A 22,403-nucleotide genomic window follows, 5' to 3' on the forward strand; every position below is an offset into this window, starting at 1 on the left:
CAATACAGCAAACAGAACCAAAAGTGCAGATACGTCGACGAAAACATTGGGTAAGCGCCCTTTAGGATCGAGTCCAGCAAGATTCTGCTTATGGAGTCCTGGAAACCGGGAACGGATTATTTTACAAAGGGCTGGTGAGGGTAGTATAGAATGTCTTAGCAGGTAAGAGTGACATCTTACCGAAATGGCTGACAGGCTAATACTGTGCTCACCTCCGTTTCGTTAAAACCCAGCCAGGTCCTCAAGTACGTTCTATGCACGTCATCATCATTTTTTGGCCGCACGGGTTCACACAAGCACCAACAACAAAACAAGGAGAAGGGAAGAGCAACCCAGTTGTCATCACAGCAGGACCTCAAAACTCATCGAAACAAGACTATATTACCGAAATGAGAGGGACCGAAGAGGGATCCCTAGAAAAGTGCAAGTGCATAGTGCAAATAATGAAGATGGCGATGGTAAAACAAAAGAACGTCAGCATGTAAGTTAAGAACGCAACGGCACAGCCTGATGAACTCTTCGACGTTATCAAGAGTTTCCGTTAAACTGTCTCATCGCAAGAAATGAGAACATCTAAATAGACACATCACGACCTCTGAGTCAAGAACCTCGAAGTGGCACGCGACAAGCCCTATGAAAGCTCGATAAACAGTGCGAACACGAAACGAAAAGGCAAAATATTTTGCCTATAAGAGCAAAGAAGACCCACACAAACGAAGCAACGTTGGAGGAAGCACATAAAAATGCAAAGGAGAGACAACAAGTGAATAATATTTGTATAGCTGCAAGTCAGCGAGCATATACATATCTAATAGTCCCAAACGGCACACACAGGCCGTAATCATAAAGCCAGTAGAATATTTTTCATAAAATATTTTTCGAATACGCGATTTTTCCTTTTTGTCGCTCTTTGTAAATCGATTCGCTGTAGAGCTGATGAATTCTTTATGGCCACATATTCGCAACTACTATCGCGTAGTATTACACTGTACATCAAGACTATAAATGGATCGTTAATAATTTAGTGCTCGCTCTGCAATTGAACACTATAATTTATCATTTTTTCTCCTTCAAGTGCGGTCAATTTGTCAATGCAACGGCAGAAATGCTGTCATAAACTCTGCAATTACGAAAACATATTTATTGTATGCAAAATGCAACAATAACAAATATACAAGTATATGAAGATGCATATAGTATAACAACGCAGTAGCCTTATTGTTGCAAAAGTGATCGAAGTGGGAGGGAGTAAGCGCAGCTGCGAAAGTTATGAGATGAAAAGTTATGCTAAAAACTGCGACAATGTACGTAGTATATGGTGTTGTTGTTGTACAGCACCAAGTACTGGTAGCAGGAAATGCACTTAAATAAGATGATCGACGAATTTATGCAAACTTTTGTCGCAGTGACAGCTGTGTGGAATGAAGTGCTCAAGGAGAAACCATGATGAAGAGAAAGTGATTAGTAATAAAAAAAATATGTTGTTAATTAGAAATAAGACTTGAAGTGCCTTGTGCACCTTGCGATTGATTTTACAAACCGTCAGCTGAAATGAAAAGCTATGTATCATCAAAAAACAGAAATTGAGTTTTTTATTGCTTACGATTTATTAAAGTGCAACCCCACGCTCTCAGGTATAACCAATATATAACCAACTTTTGAAAAGTTATGTTTTGCATTTTAGTTGACGAAATGAAGGTTTAGAATATATGTATATATGGCGACAAAGTTCATAAGTCTCGTAGCTCGTGTAAAAATCGATATAGTTGATGAGAACGCGTAAATATTTATATAAAAACGCCCTACATATTTAGAATGTGTAAAATTTCAGAATTCCGATGCAATAGAACTTTATAAAATATAATATTAATAATATATGTGACCTGGTCTACGAAAAGGGGGCTTAGGTTTCAAAAAAAAGGAGAACAATTAATGATATAACGAGAAACTGGCGATTATTTTTAACAGCTATTCCCAGAAAACTAGTTTTCGCTCGTTAGCTCCCTTTTCGTAGACCAGGTTACATATACTAAAACAAAATACTGAAGGCTTCGAAAAGATAAATTGTGATTCTGCAATAATTCCGTAACTCAAAATAATGTTTTTTCAAAAACATAAAGTACGCATAAATGTGTATGTGTTTAAAGAAAAGTTTTCAAAAATATAAAATTGTAAAATATCAAAGTCCCGATCTAATCCCGAAATAATCTAGTTACCAAAAGTTGGTAAAGTGTAATTAATTTAATGCTTTTTACCAAAAGTTTTAAAATACAAATTTCAAGATCCCGAAATAGTCCCGTTTTAATCCCGAAGTAATCCCTAAGCTAATAAATTAATATTATTTTTTTTTATTTTTAAAACGCACTAAACTATTTCTAAAACGCGATGAAAATTTACTAAAATTAATAAAATATTTTTATAACCAAAAACTAAAGATTTCGAAAAGGCAAATTTTGAAAATAGCAATGTGGTCCGGAAATAATTCCATAAAACAGCTACATATAAGACTTTATCCAAATATAAAATACGCTTCAATATGTGTTTTAATAAAAAAATTTCAAAAATATAAAAATGTAAAATATCAAAGTCCCGATGTAAACCCGAAATAATCTAGTTACCAAAAATTGCTAAAAAGCATGTAAATAATTTCAATTGGTCTCACAAATAATATAAAAATGTAAAATATCAAAGTCCCGATGTAAACCCGAAATAATCTAGTTACCAAAAATTGCTAAAAAGCATGAAAATAATTTCAATTGGTCTCACAAATAATATAAAAATGTGAAATATCAAAGTCCCGATGTAATCCCGAAATAATCTCGTTAACAAAAATTGTTAAAAAGCATGTAAATAATTTCAATTGGTCTCACAAAAAATTGCAAGGTTCAAACTTCAAAATCCCGATTTAGTTCCGATATAATCCCGAAGCTAATAAGTAAATTATTTTTTTTAAATACTAAGGAGCACTAAACTATTTCTAATACAGTATCTGAGTTGGATAAGAGTTTCTTGAAGTGTAAGTTTATAAAATCCCGATTTAGTCCCGAAATAATCTCGCTTCGGGATAAATTGCTTTTTTTTAGTGTTAAGCAGGAAAAACTCAAATATTAAAAAAAAAATTCAAAAATCTCCTTACTACTAGGAAATGCTAAATTTCTCAATCCCTATTTGTATCCCGTGTTAAAAAAAATGAAAATCTCTGAAATATTTCCATAAAAGTTTCTAAAGTGTGAACTTTCAAAATACCTATGCAGTCCCGAAATAATCCCGTGGCTTATACCTATATAAAATGTGAACAAAATCTATCAAAGTATTTTCACAAAACCTCCCTGAAATGTGAGTGAAATTTCCACAATCTTGACACACGTGTCATAACCCAAACTTATCTCGGGTTTTAGTTTCTAACATAAAATCTTTTTACAATTTTCACCTTTAATCTTTTTTCTAATGAACTGTCTCTAAAGTTTTCATATCCAAATACCTAACAGATAATTAATGAATCATTAGCACGCCATTAAGACATAACTTTTTGAGTACTAAGCGTGAAGGGAGGAAACAAAACAAGTTAACTAGAAGAAAGTGAAAGAAATCTGGGTCGAAGTGATAATTTAATTAACAGATGTGACATTATGTATAAGTATACATATATATTTATGAAAATATGAAATAAAACAGATAGTCAAAGCAAAGAAAGCTGTCTGTAAATAACAGTGACAAAGAAGGTTAATGGAATAACAAGAAAATAAATAACAGTGATAAAGTAAGTTAACGGAAAAATAAAAATAAAAATCACAAAAGAATTTTATCGGAAATGCTTGTGCATAAATTTTCCTTTAACACTCCATTTCCCCTCCAAATATCTTGTATATACTTTATACCCTTCCTACTTTATAAAGCCACAAACAATAAAGACATCATCCTTTCTTGTATCTTTCACCGCTTATCACTTTGTATCGTAGCCACCATCATCAATTAACTGCAATCCTTTTTTGCGTTTTTCTTCTGTTCCGCCCTCCATGCTGCCAATGACGTTAACAAGCTAATTAAATAAAATAAAATATTTCTCGCCCACAATTCATTTATTAACCAGCCAGCTGTGGGAGCCTGCTCTGCGCCGCTCCGCGCAACTCAATTGAATTCAATTTCAGACAACCGTTGTCTCTACTTGTGTCTGACATGAGTGCTCCTTGTAAACTCTGCGTTATTTTTATGCACCGCATGTCGGCAGTAAGGGTTTTGTCCTTTCTTTTAGCGCCATGCGGCGTGAGTCCATCTTATCACTTCATTGTCTGAACCATTTATCTACAGTATGCTTTTGGCTTTTCTTTTGTTCGCACACAATCCTTTCGAGAGCATTCAATGACTCTAACAAATTTCAGCAAGCGTGACTAATGAGCACATCACAGATATAAATATGTACATATATGGGGGTTATGAGGGTTGAATCTGGGAGTTTGTTACCAAAACAGGACTTTTCAAGTGTTTTGATTTGCTTGAACTTTGTTCAGGTTCACAGTGCGCGTTTGTTTCGCATTTTACGCAAGGAAACCCGTACTTCTAACATATTTTCGGAAGCTAATAATTTATGGAATTATCTTCTTCATTATGCAAGTCACTCGACTGTGCACTCAACGCTTTGTTTGTCTATTTTTACTTCACCGCCCGCTTGTAAGCGTTTTTTTTAACTGACTCAAATCGCCTTTGAGTTCAATTATTCGTTAACCTAAACCTCTTTTCTCTCGGCTTTTCATAGGGTGATTCGTCAAAGCACAGCTTATGTCCTCACCTTTGCTCTAATCTTTCACCTTTTATTTCTCTCCCCTTTTAACTTATTTGGTCCTTCAGTCCCAGAGTCTGATACTTTCAACTTTCACCCATCGCCTCCCTTCCTTACTTTGCCTTCTTTCGCCGTTACAGTTTCATACCAAGAATCCGGCAAATCCTTCTGTTCTTACCCTTCACTGGACTCTCTCTTACTCACTTTACCTCCCTCATTCCTCAATTCTCATTCGTAGACGCTCCGCTTCGGCCGAATTTACTTTGACATAGTTTGTTTACCGCTCTTATCTCTTCATTACTGCTCTCTGATTCCCTTTACCTCTTTTCATCCTTATACCTATAACTTCATCGACTCGCCTCGAGTTCTTCGACTTTTCTTGCTCTACACGCTATTGGCATTTAGAATCGTATTTGTTTGCATTTATTATACCCTTCTTATCTATTTAACGTGACTACACCAAATTTGTCAATAATTTTAACATCCTCTTACATCATCCGACGTGCTTAGTGAGTTGTTAAATGCTTTGCTACGCTTTAACGTCCCTCTCCAGCTTTGCTTGGCCTGCCCAGCGAGGCTTTCCACTACCTTTTCACCCCTACCAACGGCCAGCTTTGGCCGTCAGTTAGAAATGAGTTTGAGCCTATAATTCCCTTGGCTTAGCATTAAGCCTTCCTGAGCTCTCCCGCTGCTCCATTTTCTTTTTGCACACATTTTCTTATCAATTTCACATATCATTATACCTTCACTCGTGCATCTTCTGCCATTTACCTTAACTAATTTATATGCTAAGCACATATCAACCTTCTTGTAATCAAATATTCTTTTTCGTCCTTTGTCAAATATCATTTTTTGTTTACCTTTATAAATTAAGTAGAATCAACATCAAAGCTAACCTCATTCGCATAATCACAGTTACGTTTGCCATCAAGTGACTAGTCTTCTCTTTAGAGACTCTGTGACCCACGACAAAATTTGAGGTTATCCTTCGAAAAAGTTTCTTATTCTAACCATCATTAATTACTTAATGTGACAAATTACTTTAAGAGACAGTAAGTAAGTTTCGTAAGTTCCAAAATTTCTAGGAAACTCCAAAATCACAAAGAACTTCCAAGTCATAAGGAACTTTTTTCTAACGAACTGCCGATAAAAGCGTATTTCTGTATAAATGTGGAGTCTCACAAGAAGGCGTTTTTTGCGAACTGGGAAGGAAAAGCATTTAGGAAAGGCTACTTTACGTGCAGGGCTATATAAAAACATCAATCAAGTATAGTTAAGCAAGTCATGTGGACACACCCGAAAATGGGGAACGAACCGAACTAAGTATGTCACATTCCTTTGTCTGTCGATTTTCTATTCGAAGCTTCATGACTGATCTATCGATTTTCGACTCTACAAAACCTGTGTAAAACTTACAACAAGATCGAAAGGTAGTTCAGGATACTCACTTAATTCGCGACACATCCTTTATCGGAAAGCTGAGTTTCCACCTATTGACTTATTTATTTTTATACTTATTTCTCTGTATAGTTATAGTGAACTTTCACACTTATTTTCTTCATAGTGACCCTTTCTGTTTTTCATCCTTATCACGAAGTGCGCTTTTCGAATTTAATTTTACTGAATTTCGCATTTTTCAATTTTTTATTTCTTGCCTGCAAACTTCCTCAGCACGTTAGTCTGAATGTATAAAGTGCATGCGTTCTCTCAATTTTACGCTCTCTGTTGGTGCACCATTTGCAGTCATTAAAAAGTTGTTAGTTTTCATTTCTTATCCATTTCATTGTATATCATGAGCTCCGAAGTGTCCGGATAGGAAATTTATTTAATATGAGAAAAAAGTACAGTATGATTCAGTATAGGGAGAGAAAAATTCGAAGCAAAGCATACCGAACTTCTGAAGATATGTGTACGTTCGACCGGACTTTCGGTGTGTTGAATAGGAGTACTGACAAATTTTCGTACAGTTCAAGCAAAGGCGCGGATGATCCAGCTAAAAATAGTGAAGATGTTCCTCGTGCCTTCGTTTATCATATTATAAATTTGGTTCACAAAATATGGATTTGAGGAACACTATAGGCACTGTCATTCAACAGCAACTGCAGAAGAGTTGCGTATGAGTAGCAGAGACAACGTTTTTGACAATCCAAACGAGGTTTTATAGTTTGTGTTGATGTCATCGTATATTTAATTGACAAATCCAGTATCTCTGGCGAGATCAAGCAGATGCTTGAAATAAGTGATTTTCACTTTTCGCGCTCTGAAAATTTTGTTTAATAACTCAATTGAGTAGTTGGTTTCTAAGGAACTTCTTCCATTGTTCGTCATATATTTAGCTTCTTTTACGATCATATTCGCAGAGTGTTCTGTGGTATTCCAGAAACACGGTTGAAGATTGTTCATCTAAAAAGTCCAGGTTACTAAATCTCACCTAGTTGACGAATTCTTACAAACATTGATCAAGCAATGAGAAGCATGATATTTTCGGGCCATCGCTTCAAAGGATTTAAGATATTTGAACAGTAAGTTAGGCTACGTTAGGTTAGATAGCTGATCAAAATCGCATGTGAACTGCTATATGTACTCCTTTGTGAAGCCATAGAAAAGAAGAACTCCTGTGTTTGGACTTATAAATTAGCAACACTTTTAGTAGCCAATACAAATTTGTACAGGAGTTTAATTTTCACTTCTGCCAGTTCGTGGGGATGTCTGCAGGTATGCAATCCCAAGTGTTTAAGTTTTGACCTCCCAAACGTGGGACAGTCAAGAACGAAGTGTTGAGTTGTTTCCACCTCATCTTCTTCTATATAGCAAGATTCCCAACATTACAGCATGAACGCCAATAGGGCAATGGCCTGCAACTATGGCTAGCTTTACCAAGGGAAAAGACATCACTAGACCTTTTGCGAGCGATCTTGGGTCAAAAGACTTTTGCGACAGCGCATATACGGATGGTGACCCAGCTCTACTCAAGCTTTTTGAATGGTAAGTTATTCGAATTTTCTTGTAAAAATAATATATAATCTGCTGCTTACTGAAGATAGATTGATTTGTAAAAACATGCTTAATTAGCAACACAACCATAATCGAGGCAGTCGGTGCAATAGAAACAATTTGAACCAAAAAAACTCTAAAAAGTAAATTCGAACGATCTTTTAAAGTAATGGGCCTCAGGAGTTTCGCGAGCTCAGTTTATTTTATTGAAACATATTTGAAGTTCTTCGCAAACTCTTTATTGTTGAAAGACATATTACTTTGTTTCATCTGAGTTGGTAAATTTTCTTGTGGATAGCTTACGAAATAGGACATGCAGAAAACACGATATTCCTGGGATCTCTCGGACTAATACAGAAAAATGAAAAAATATTTTTGCTGAAAGAAAAAGAAAAATTGTATTTAAAGGCAACTAGAACTGAAGCGTAAAAGTGCTCATTCCGGGTCATTCGACTATTATTAAGTTACTTATTCAAGATCTCGTCACCGGAGAACTTCTATTAAATAAGAAGAAGTGGAGTAAAATCACTATATCAAGCTCCTTGGATCAAAATAATGTCGGTAGAGATGAGTACTATCAAAGAAATCTGACTACTGGGTCTCATTGTTTGTCATCGACAAGGAACGGAGTATGATTCTCGATGACAGATCACTTATCAGCATATTTAGTACCCGTTCCGTTACGAACTTTGCTTATATTGAATAAGTAATATCGACAAACATACGTGAAACGGCTCTAGTTTCATTTTGTGGACAAAATTATTGCGATATTCTGTAGACTCCCACACATACATATATGTTATAAATTCCCTAGTCTATACCTCAGTGTGCGATATTCCCTACCGGGATTACGAATCTCGATTTCGCTGTCGTTGCGCGAAAGCCAACAAACTTTGGCTGATTATGATTAATCACGCAGCTGATTTGAGAAGGAAAACTTCGGCTCGCACACATACACATACAGCTACACACACGATGAACAAAGTTGTAGTTTAAAGCGCGATGCAAGGAAAGCTTCAGCGCGCTGCCAATTACGGGCGTAAGTGCTCCCTTCACAGCACGCCAACGTACTTTGCCCGCATGGCAGCTACAATTTTGCTGCAACTATAAATAAAAAACTAATTTGTGCTGAGCGTTTAAGCGTTCAAAGAGCGAGTAAGCGCAGCTACGCGGATTATAGCTTTGCCTCATATAACTTGCTGTTTGTGTCTAAATATGTAGTAGTAGTTAAGCGCTTTAAGTGGGTAAAGAAATTTATGGAATGCGTTAGTTTTGGTGTTCATAAGTCTGTTTTTAGACGTGAAAATCCCATTATGCTTTGGTAAGTATAGCCAAAAATTTCAATAAAGCTAAGCTTTTGTTTTGGCAATAGCACATTTTTATTAGAACAACAGTAAGCAAAGCTAAGCTTATGCTTTCGCCATTAATTTTGATGTGAACACACATTTTAAACAGCATATTTAATGGCGTTTGGGGAAAAGTGTACCCAAAAGCACGATATTCCGTTTCAAAAAGGCATTAATCAAAGGAGTAAGGGCATAAAGCACTTAAGGCGCAGCAATGAAATTTATTATTTATAGTAAATAAATAATAAAATGATTTAGACTCCTGAGGAAAAAGACGGCAAAAGCAAAATTATAAAATTGGGACTAAGGTGAAGTACATAGTGACATTGTAGGCAAGGTAAAAGTTAATCTGGAGAGAAAATTACAACGAAATTGTAGAATTATTACTCAAGTTGAAGCACAGCAAAACAAGGAATAGTCTCGAGAGGAAAACCAGGTAAAATTGTAAAATTAGGCCTAAGACTGGGTACATAGTGGAAAAGCGAGCAAGTCAAACCAAAAGCAATGTATAGACAAAAGCAAACAAAGCAAACAAAATTGTAAAATTAATAGTTAGGCTGAGTACATAGTATAATAGCAAACAAATGTGGCAGATCACGAGAGAATATCTTAGTAAAATTAATATTAAAGGTAGTTACATAATAATTCAGCAAGCAAAACTGCGGTGTAAATTTAGAAAAGTTTAGAAAAAAACATAAATATAATGAAAATAATTTTCTAGTATTTTATGGTTTTCTCCGCCTAATCCTCATAATTCTTATTTAAATTTATTTACTGAAGACCTCACTTAAGGAATTTTGTTTGAAGCAGTTAATGAAAACTTTTCGGAAAGCTCAGAAAGAAACTTCAAGTTTAAGCTCCGGAAAGTAAAGGCAATATTACGCCAACATAAATTTAGTTTATTACAACTTTTAGCTAACCTCAGAAGACTAAAAGTTTTAAAATAATTATTTTTTACGAATTAAATAAAAAAATATTTTTGGGCGTTCTAATATCTTCATATTTTATTAAAATTATGTATATGAGGTATAAATATTACTGGGAAATCGATTAATGATAACAATGTAAAGTCATATTTATCTACAGTCCTTCAGAATTTTTTGGTATACATATATGAAGAGCTTTCAGAAGTATTCAGGATGAAGTTTTATGTGAGCTAGCTATTAGTTTCGCCCTCCAAGATTGGCATATGCTAGCAATAAGCTCTAACATACTGTCAAATTACGGCCTTAATTTCGAATAACGACTTTTTCCAGAGCAAACCAGCTTAACTTTATAATGAGTTGTCAAAAAAGTCTTGCGGTATTTTTATTGATTTTTTTTTTTTTTTTAATGAAATTGAAATGAATTTTTGATGACTCATGCCCAGCTCTTGACCGATGCTACGGCAGCTACTACATATGCCGGTCTCTTTCGACCAATACAGCGATTTTATCGCAATTTTCGACGACAGGCCTTCCGGAGCGTGGCGCATCTTCGACCACCTCTACATCAGAACGAAAACGTTGAAACCATCGTTGTGCGAAAATACCGCAAGACTTTTTTGACAACCTGATATATTCACAAAAATTTGCACTTTACGAGTCTATAACCCAGCTTGGTTCCTATGGGTTTAAATTGGCAACGCTTACAAAGGAAATAAAGTATACAAATCTAAAGTTTTCTGGGCAGCAGTAATTGTGAAAGTATTTCAGAAGCGCTTCCGAACAGTGTTGCCACCCATTCAAAAACCTTAAATGTAATAAAATAAATGCGAAATAAGTGTGAAACGTACTAATTTAGATCCGTTGGATAGTATTTTGAGTATTTGAAAAATATATCAGACCAGTGTTGCCATCATCAAAAAACTTTGAACTGTGTACAATAAATGTGAAGGGCATACATTTAAGTCAGTTTGTTAGTCTTTGGCGCTTAGCCCACATTTAAGAATATTTTTGACAGTGTTGCCACTCTTCTCAAAATGTTAAATTGTGCAAAATAAATGTGAAACATGTTAGCTTAGGTCCTTTGCATTTGAGGTCTTCTTCAGTTTTAAAAAATATTTTGCAACAGTGTTGCCATTTTTCATATTATTAAACCGAAGAACATAAGACGTGTAATAAAAAGTTCTGCACAGAAGATATGTCAGTAATGTCGAAAAATCTTGGGCTAGCGTTGTCACTTTACGAAAATAATGAAGGCTGAAAATTGTATAAAATTATGTCAAACATGTCAAGTCGATAGCGTAGGAAAATCTTAGAATAGAGTTGCCACTTATCCCACAAAGTAAAATTTTGCATAATTTTACATATTATGTTGGGATAAAGTTGCCACCTGACGAAAAAAAAGTAATAGTGTGAACAATTATGCAATAATAAGAATGTTCACAATGTAGAAAAATCGTGAAATTGAATGGCCACTTATCGAAAAAAGTAAACTTTAGAAAAATATTGAAAATTATGTTGGAACAAAGTAACGTAAAAGTTTGAAAATAAGTGTTTCCATTTATCGAAAAAAAGGAAATTTTGCAAAATATTACAAAATATCTCCGCAGCACTTGAGTTTAAGAAATCTTTCCGGAAACACACATCTCAGATCGCGTGTCGTTCGTCAGTTAACAGTCGAAATGCTCGAACGAGTAATCGAAAATTGGACTCAACGGATGGACCCTCTGAGACGTAGCTTCGACCAAAATTTAAAAGAGATAATCTGCGAAAAAATCAATGCCAAAGAATGTTATTTCGAAAGATAATAAACATTCCCTATGAAATTTGGAGTTTCTGTATTTTTTCTTTAAAAAAGTAGGGAACCTTGAAATGAATCTATAAAGGATTATTCGTAAAGTCAAGGTCTTTCTCTACACAAATCTTTTATATAACCTTATAATGATTCTCCATTAACTAAATTTATCCACCCATCCGAAGGGCATGCTGATTTCTCAACATATCTGCCTTTATGACATCAGAAGCTATTAATTTGCGCTCTTTAAAATAATGGTAATAATGGTAATGTCTAGGGAATAATTAATAGAATTATGTGCTGAAGTTATGGAAGCTATGTATAACTTTAGAACTGAATGCGTATATAGTATGATGAGATATGTAATTATTTACACGTATACAACTAAAATTTTAATATGAAAGAATGGTGTTCTTTAAAAATTGTTTCCTAAAAATTAAAAAAAAAATTCCTTTTGATTGAAATTACAAAATTACATATTTAATTGAAATATTGTTTTTAGTAATTGTTTACAATTTTTGAGGCATTGTAGTTCATTAAAATTTAATATCAAATTTTTTTTTTTCGAATACATTCTGAAGGCGGCAAATATATATTTCTGTGGTTCGCCATTTCAATTACGACGTGCTTACTTACACATACTATATATTTTACAATTTATTTTTATATTTTTTGTGGCATATTATACTCGCTGCTTCACCGCAATAACGGCATAACTGCTTTTTTATTATGCAACCAAATTAATTTATTTTATTGAAATGCCAAGCAGATACGTGCAGTTTTTGTTTGAGTATTAATTAAATAATTTCATTAATTAAATGGCAACAGAAATAATCAATTAAATTGTACGCTTTTATTTCATTTATTTTCATTTCATTATTTTTTTTATTTTTTTCAAAGTAATTCAGTTGTCCAATAGCTAAGTTATAATTAAATAAATTTAATGCTAGCTAATGCAGAATTAGTAGAAGTACGTGTTCCAGCTTTCTGCACAAATTACCTAATTAGCTTATGTCGATTTGGGTACGTGACTTTGCTAAAGCGATAAAATGAGCCTGAATGTAGGCAACGCTTGAATGTATTTACTTAGTTGCTGGCTTGAAAGCCAAAAGTGCGACCAATATAGTTTGGTACTTTGTAGAACAAACAAAAAAACCGACAAAGGAGCAAAATATTACGTAAGAATATATTAGTTGAATATAGGAATATATTGCGAGTAATTAAGTATTTAGGGGTTTCATGTAGTCTCGTAAAGTTATAAGCTATAACAACAATTTTTATGAATATATATAATAATATATGTATAAATTTATTTTTTTATTTTTTGACGATGCGTTATGACAAGTTGTTAGTCAGTAAGTATTTGGGCAAATATTATTATTTTTTAATTATTGATTGTAAGTGGTGCACAGTTGTTTAACTTATTTTTTTTTAATTATTGTATGATTTCAGTTTCGTCAGATTTATAGTCTAACAGCAGTCTAACTTAAGGGTATATTAAATTAAAAATTGCGGGTAGGAAATTCGGAAATCCGGAATCCAGGTTCAGAAATTGAAATTACAATTACCGGGCACTCTTTTATCACAATATACATAAATTCTATCAGTAATATCATATTTTTAGTTTATTTTAGTAATTAAGGTATGTGACTTGGCTAAAACAGCCCAAATGTAGGCTACGTTTCAGGTTTTTAACAGATTTTGCATGTTCCTCGGGAAAAGTAGCAATGTGTGCCTAATTTTTCATCACGAAATGAATGATTCTACTAACAGTTATAAAAAAGTTTATATCTTCAACTTTAAACATTTAAAAAAAAATTAATTTAAACTTTTTTTAAATATTTTTTTCTTCATGTTTTTTTCCGAGGTTTTTACTTAAACTAAGAAAAAGTATTCTAGATTTTGTATTTAGTTATGTGACTTCGCTAAAGCAGCCCAAATGTAGGCTACGTTTTATGTCTTTGACTATTTTTGCATGTCTTATGGGAAATGAAGTAATGTGGGCCTAGTTTTTCATCACGAAATAAATAATTCTATTTTAAATTTTTAATTTTTTTTTAAATTCTGAAAAATTTGAATTCAAACTTTTTTATATATTTTTGTCCAACTTTTTTTTAGAAGTTTGCTAGAATTGGGCACAGTATTTTTACATTTTTCTAAGGGTCTGTTTAAATTTTTTTTTAGAAATTAGTTTACGTAATTTTAATTTAAATTAAAAAACAAAAATATTTTATTAAAAAAGTTACGTAATTTTGTAAAAGATAAATTTTCTTTAATTCTAATTTAATTTTTTTTTAGAAAAATTTGATATAAAAAGCTTATCATGAGTAACAGTAATTCTTAACTTGTTTAAATCGCAGATATATTTCCTATTATATATTTTGCAGCAAACGTAGCCCGATTTACATGCCAAGCTCAACAATCAAGCCCTCTTTAGGCCACCAAAATATATTAATTACACGTATAATGCACTCCACACAGTCTCATGCATAAATACAAACAATTTTACAAATTTCTCATGAAAAATATTATTTTTAACAATATTTTCCTCTTCTTATGTACGCGACTGTGTATCCTTGCGCTTGCATTTACTTTCAATAATGCTACTTAATGTCAGCCAAGGTTAATCCACTTAGGCATTGAACACTTATAAACAATTTTCTTTTATATTTTGCCAGTCAGCGCGGCTAAAAAAGGAGCAGCGCGAAGATAATGTGTAATCAAATGAAAAAATTGAGATTTTATGCAGCTGCCATATATGCTTGTGACTGACTCGTATGTCTTATTTTAACTGTTTGTATATACATATATATAAGTATGTAGTTATATACAACTGTGACTAGCAAAATAAATCCACTCACGCAGCTAAGTTTATTAAAAAATATTACTTGGCTTAGACAAGGCAGTAATTTGACTTTTCCTGCCGCTCACATATGTATACCGGCAAGGAAATATTTATAAATATTCTACTGTATATGTACATGTATATGTATGTACAACACAATTTCACCCAACTTTTGTTGCCAGCAACGTGCAGCCAGGCGGCAGACCAACAAAAAACACGCTTTCCTTCTTATACATGCAGAGCATGAGCACTTTGTAAATATTAATATATATTTATATACATAACAGTATATATACACAGTACTGTATAAATATTTATGTATCACGTACAGTTATGTTTGTATGTATCAAGCTGTACATAGAGTCACTTTTTATAGCACACTCGCTCATTTGCCGGCATTTTCGCACTTACCTGTCATGCGGCTCTTTATCCTTTTCGCGCTCAAGTTGCGTATCCCTCAGCGCGACTGTCGTTTCGTTGTCATTTTTCTTATCCTTCGGCTTGTTGGTGTTGCCGCCGTCGTTCGTGCTCTGGCCTTGCGCGTTATTGTTGTGACTGCTGGCGATTTCTGTGCTGCCGCCACTGCTGGCGGCGTGTTTATCCTTGTTCTCAGTCATGCTGCCGCTAGACACTCAAGCTCTTTGTTTTTGCTGTTTGTGTATTCAAGGTGTTGTCTTTGATTTTTTATGCACCTGTTTTATTTAATTACGTTTTATACACACTACCCGCACTTGCACAAATTAGCTTCATTTAATTAGTTGCTCTGTTGTGCTTATTTAATCACTTCAATAATTCGCAATCACTCTTTGAACTGACATTCCGCGTGTTTTTTGCGGCCTACAGTTGGTGCAGATAGTTTGTTGTAGGTGGATGTGGTGGCAATTTCTATACTTCGGTGATCGCGTAATCTATTATGCCGCTGGTTTGTCGTGGCGTATGAGCGACGCGCTTCTTTTCATTTCATTGGTTTTCAGAAATTTTTTAATTTGTTATTTTTACCGATGAGCCTTTCGAAAATTATTGGTTTTCAAAGCGATTTATGTAATCTCACATAATCTTCATTTTTTTAACTAAATTTTTTTAACCTTAAAAGCACATTTTTTTATTAAAATAATTTTTATTTATTTGATTATATTTTTCTGCAAAATAAATTTAAAAAGCTTATTTAATTTGCTTTAAAAAAACAAAGACACTGTCCGTTTTTTAAATTAAGAATTTAAAAACATACTTTTGAAACAATTTCAATTATAATTTTTTGTATAAATATGTTTTTTTAAATTACCGATTTATTTTTTTTACCAAAAATGTATTTCGGCAATTTTATTGAATGAATATTTATGAAGCTCAGAAATTTTTTATATTTTTAAAATTTTTTTTTAATACATATTTTTTTTTAAATTTTGAATTTTTTTAATTTCTTTTAAATTTTTTTAAATTTTTCTTTGATTTTCTTTAATTATGTTTAATTTTTTAGTTTTCTTTTGCACAAACGAAATTAGTCACCTTTTTCTTAAATTTTATGCAGCTTATTTGGAATGGCTGTAAGAGAGAGAAGACAATGATAAATGAAACTTTATAATTAATAAACATCCTTGACATTATTTAATAACTTTTTATGGTTAATTAATAGTTTTTAATTAAATGTATAAAAATTTTTAATTACTATTAACAATTTAATACATAAAAACTTGTTTTCAAAAATTCTTTTCGACGGAAAACTTATAAATAATTTTAAAAGTATAAATATTATAAAAAGATCGGAAAATTTAAAATAATTTAAAAAAATTAAATATGTTAAATAAAAGAAAAAAATCAACTCAATACAATAAAAAAAATAAAATTTATTTAAATTAAATTAAATTAAATTTAATTAAATTCAGATGATATAAAATGAAAAAAAATAATACAAAATTAATAAAAAACAAAATAAAATAAATTTAGTTAATTTAAATTGAGGCAAAATGAAATGAAAAATAATACAAAAATAGTACAAAATTAAATTAAATACAAAGAAATAAATTGAAAAATTAAATTTGCCATAAAAATATAAGTTAATTAATTTAGATATACTAAAATTAATCGAAAACAAAATATGTATAATTAAATGAAAAAAATAATAATTTAAATTAATTACTATCAAACTTAAAAATAAAAATTTAAATTAAAAATTAATATTGAAATTTAAATAAAAAATAATTTTAAAATTAAAACATAAATTAAAATTAATTTAAATTAAAATAATTAATTTAACGTTAAAATTAAAATTAGAAAACTTAATTCAACATAAAATATGTTCATTCCAAAAGATGAAACAAGTGATTTTCAGCGCTTTTACATCGCTCCTGCAATCCTCCTCACACTTAATCCCACGCTCAGACACACTTCTGCTCGGTGCACAGTCTCAATTACAAACTGATTTCACCCTGTGCAAAAGGTCACACCTTTCGCATTTCGCTCGTTCGGTTGCTTTTAACCGGTTCACCTCAGGCATTAGCACTGTCTGCGCGCCACGCCAAGGTCACGATGATAAAAGTCGCTAAAAAGAGTTTGCTTTTAATTAATTTTCGCCGAGTTCAACTTAGTGAATTTCATTATATTTTATTACTTTACACAACAATTCCTGAAAGAAAGAAAGCATGGGTGGATATTGTTAGGTTTACGGTCAGTAGGCCCAAATGTCATTCGACGTAAGCCAAAACCAATCACTTAAGTTAAACTATCTACACTTATGTGATTGGTTTTGGCTTACGTCGAATGACATTTGGGTTTTCTGAACCCGTAAGATATTGACTTGAACCTTTAAACTTCTCAGTATCACTTTTTAATGTTTATAAATTATTTGAATTTATAGTACTACCAAGGCTGATTTCATTCAGGTCTTTCACTTTCTAGTACACAAAAACTGTTCAAGCCACTCGGTACCTAATATTTGGATCCCAGTACCTAAAGCTGACTTTTGATCGAAAATATCGGTCAATATGTATAATTAAATTTAGGGATAGTACTTCTCTGACAATGGTATCTCTGTATGTCAAAAATAGTTTGAATCAGGCTAATACCTCCTTTAGTCCCCAAATACCTAATACCTACTGGATGACTTTGTGCTGCATATACCGGCCAATGTGTGAGATATGTCAATGAAAGTAAGTGAGCGTGATTTACTCATAACAGTGTATCTTTGTGCCTAAAACTTGAGCGAAAACTTGACTAAGCCCTCATATAACAAATACCGGTATGTCCGAACATCCGGCTGACTTTACTCTATATGATTTGTGATTGTATGTGCGGTATCTTAATGAAATCCAGGGAACATTATTTTGGTAAAAAGCATGTTAATAGTATGTGGTTTGGGGAAAGTAGTTACAATTGGGTCAATATTGCACCAATTCCCATATACTACATATGTATATATTATGATTTTCGTTTTTCTAACGATTCGCGTATGTCTGTCAGTGTTCGGTTACATCCGAACTTAGCCCTTCCTTACTTGTTGAAGATTAGAAAAGTTTTAGAATCTTTATTATTTTTTTATTTAGTTTAGATTTGTTTCTAATTCATTTTCTTACTTGTCTCTGCTTTTATACGTTCACTGTTGTTTCGCCATTTTATTTACAACTTTTCTACGCAATTTTCATTTCACAAATTGATATTTATTATTTAAAAGATCTAACTACAACTTTTTTTGGTTGCTTTTGTTTTTCAATTTTTTTCGATGTTGTTGTTATTGATATTGTTGTTGGAAATAAAACTTTTTAACCGCAATCTTATCATTGCCAGCTCTGTGTTGAGTAAACTACGCAGAAGGCAGAGAAGAACTCATTTTGTATATGTCTAGATGTGTATATTTGTATGGCTATGTATGCCTATGTATATATGTATGTGTATTCCACAAGGTAGCATAATAACCAACCACAACATACCCTCGTACAAGCAGTAAAATATTCGCTTATTTATATCCATTTTTAGCGTGTTTCCCGTACATGACCAGCATAAGTTTATTGTATGTGTATATGTGTATATAAATAACGGTTTAAATTGAGTTTTACATGGCTTCAGACAATTTTTTTGTCCACATGCACACATATATGTGACTGGAAACTCACAACCATCTACATATGTAAGTCCTTTACGCACTTTTCAAACATTAACGGTACCGCTGGTGACCGTTATTGAAATTTCAATCTAAGTACAAATATACATATGTACATACATATATGTTTTCGGTGGCCATAATTGCTTGGAGTGCCGCTTAAAAGGGTTAACAATGCAACAAATACCTCGCCACTTCATACAAACTCAAATATGTACATGTATCTGTTTTAATTGGTTTTTTTTTGTTGTTGCTTATATTCATATGCATTGTTTGTGTGGGATATTTGCAGTGCGTATGTGTATATGTACTTACGCAGTGGCAAATTGCTCATTCACGTAACTTGTTTAATGTTGCAAGCACATATACACTCATGCATTGGATAATGACAGTGTGCGCGAAATAATTTCGAACAGAGGGAAACAACTTTGAAAAGCAAAAACAAGAAGTTCATGATTACTTCAGTTACAGAAAATTTTTTTTTTCGTATGGCAGAAGACCAGTTGAGGCATTACCGCTTATAACTAATATTGCATGGCCTGACACTGTTCAGGAGGCTGATTCAACTCTGAGGGCTGCGGTGCGTTGCGGTCTGGTCATTACTTTACGCCAGTTTTTCTTTTTTAGCACATCTGCCTTGATCTCAACTCCGCATAATAGGACGCTAATTTTCGTCGATATTAAGAGCTTCCACTTTCTTGCCTTTGGCCCTCTATGTCGGCCATTAGTCTATTCGTCGATATTAAGAGCTTCCTCTTTCTTGCCCTTGGCCCTCTATGTCGGCCATTAGTCTATTCGTCGATATTAAGAGCTTCCACTTTCTTGCCTTTGGCCCTCTATGTCGGCCATTAGTCTATTCGTCGATATTAAGAGCTTCCACTTTCTTGCCTTTGGCCCCCTAGTCATAGTCATTAGTCTCCAAAGTTGGAAGATAATGTTCGCTGCCTTTCCTGCGCCTGCTGTATTTTCCCCCAGAAGGTTAGTCTGGTGTCCAGTCTTACGCCTAGGTATTTTACTGCTTCTTGTGTCCGTAGATCCGTAGTCGTTTGAATACTTGCTTCGAGGCGCAACTATGAGGTAGTCGGGGATTTTAAAGCGTTTTTCGTGAGCGTCGATCATATTCACGGGACTAAGGTTGATCACTATTCTATATCCATCTATCCTGTGCGGCTTCTACACTTTAAATTACGCAACTAAAGCTTGTAGAGTTGTTTTTCCGGGTATAAATTAACGTTGTCTAGGGGACAGTCTATCAGTTTCGTTGATAGCCGCTTCGAGTTTGGGTTTCAGTAGCCTTTCATAGAGCTTGCCCGCTGTGTCAAGCAAACATTGTGGCCGGTATGCTGATGGCAAGTTGGGATCTTCTTTTTTCCTTACTAATTAGCACCAGTCGTTGCTTTTTCCAGGGTTCAGTGAATATTCTGGCTTCGCGACCGGCGTTCTATATTTTCAATATTTGCAGTATTGTCGGTGACCTTATCTGCACGATTTGTTCGATAACTGATCAAATAAAAGCGTTTACCATATAAATACTTTATTCGGATCGGTCAGTTTGTATGAAAGCTATACTCTATAGCATCGCCGATACCGGCGATTACGACAAATGAGCAGTTTCTTTGAGAGAAGGATGTGCGCTGAATATCGAATGAATATCTCAAAATTGGGCGAAATAGTTATTTTTTAAGGCCGTCTTCAAGCGTATGAAGAGCTTTCGAAAAATGCTGCATCTTAGACCTGATCTCCAGAGAAAAAGTGTTCGATAACACCATTTTCAGTTTTACACTAGCATGTCAGATGAACTTTTAGTATTTCCAGCAAGTTTTAGACACATTCTGCCGCCTAAGTTAAGCTCTCCCATTAGAATTGGTGACCTAAAAGCTTTTAAAGTTTATCAAATTAAGGTGCGTGTATAAAGAAAATGGTTTGTGTGCCAGCTAGTTCTGCATAAAATGTTTTTAACAAACTTGGAGCAGATCAAAGGCTCAAAAGTTTTTAGGAGAAATATTTTTTAGGCAAAACAGTACTTATAGGTTGGAAAAATGATAAATGCGGTTAGAAAATTTTTCCCTTGCCCTTTTTTTAAACACTTTCAGAGCTACTACTCGAATTCTACATTAAAAAAGGGCACTTAATATAATTTTTAAGAATCTTTATATCTTTTGGCGTGTACTCATACTTTCATCACACACTAATAATCAACACATTTGCAAGCATTCAATTATGTGTTACAGTGTAAACACCGGAGAGTACTCAATTTCGAGATAATCACTTGAAATTAACGAGTTTTCCTGCTCAACGCCCACTTGCACGCGCGCATTTAATATTAACCGTTTACAACAACATACATATGTATATAGCAACAGCCGTTTTAATTGACCACCCTGTGGGTCACTGAATTGAATAGATCTATTTATAACTCCACATGCACGCGTATATGTGTAAGTAGACAAATAGTTTACTGAGAAGAGATGGAAGATGTCAGAGATTAATAAGAGAGCTCCTTAGAAGAAAGTTGGGACCATGTGTCTTTGCAAATATAACTCCAAATATCTAAAACTTTGTCAAAGAAAGGCTTAACAGTTGCAGAAATAATATTTGGAAAATTATTTGCAGTTAAGAAAGCGTAACAGATTTCAAAAGATTAGTGAAATTTAAGTAAGTAAATCTCATAGATAACTAAAGCCGGTCTGGACGTATGGAATCCAGCTTTGGGGCTCTTGCAGCAACTCAAATATTGAAATATTTCAGCGTTATCAGAACTTAACCCTCAGGAAGATTCTGGATGCTCCTTGGTTTGTTTCAAATATCACAATTAACAACGACTTAAATATACCAAGTGTCAAAGACGAAATTAGGAAATTTAGTTCTAGATATCTTGAAAGGCTGAGCAATCATTCCAACCCTTTCGCTATTGCGTTATTGGATGAAACAGATGAAACATTTCGACTGAAACGATTTCATATTCTAGACCTCCCGTACAGGAAATAAATAATCATTAGCTTAAGCTAAGTATAGAATAAATATTACTTTTGCGCCCACTGGGGTCCAACAGTATAAAGTTATGTATCTTTTAGAACATTTGCTTATTGTCTTGAATACAGACAGATTGTAAATAAAGAATTTGAGAAAAAAAACGATAATTTTTCGATGTTAGAAGGCCTCATCTTCGATGCTTTTACCCGGAAAACCATTGATAGATAGATTAAAAATATCGAATGTCTATAGTGCCCTCTCCTATATCACATATGGACACAAAGTTACAACACTCTATATAATTCCAGGACCTGGCTAGGCGCGTTGGAGGTGATGTGATCTCTGTGCAAAACATACTGGATATGCAAATTTTAACAAACAATCAAGTGTCCAATGCTATTTTTATAAGAAATTGGTGTTTGGATAAAGATTGGATGCCGAGTTACGAAAACTGACTTTAGCTGGTCTTCCTTTTTTTCATTTTGAATAGTCTCTATTAATTAATATAGATTCTTACGCATTTCCTATCTTATTTATCTTGCTTAATCAAGGTAGTTTCAGTTGGTCGTTAAGCCTGTTAACATGTCTAATATAAAAATTGGTGCCTGATATATATTTTAAAGAGCCTTTATGGTAAAGAAAAAAGATTAAAAAACCTGT

General features: G+C 33.4%; 1 protein-coding gene across 1 annotated transcript in view; it reads right to left on the bottom strand.

Moving 5' to 3' along the window:
• The window catches only part of LOC120775686, a 135,659-nt gene extending 119,933 nt beyond the window's left edge, over nt 1–15,726 (bottom strand). The window contains exon 1 of the mRNA XM_040105985.1: nt 15,092–15,726. Within this exon, the coding sequence (XP_039961919.1) occupies nt 15,092–15,297 (206 nt within the window). The 5' untranslated portion in view covers nt 15,298–15,726. The remainder of the gene's footprint in view (nt 1–15,091) is intronic.
• Between the last annotated feature and the right edge of the window lie 6,677 nt (nt 15,727–22,403).

Source organism: Bactrocera tryoni, chromosome 4 (genome assembly GCF_016617805.1).
Source record: "Bactrocera tryoni isolate S06 chromosome 4, CSIRO_BtryS06_freeze2, whole genome shotgun sequence".
Lineage (NCBI taxonomy): Eukaryota > Metazoa > Arthropoda > Insecta > Diptera > Tephritidae > Bactrocera > Bactrocera tryoni.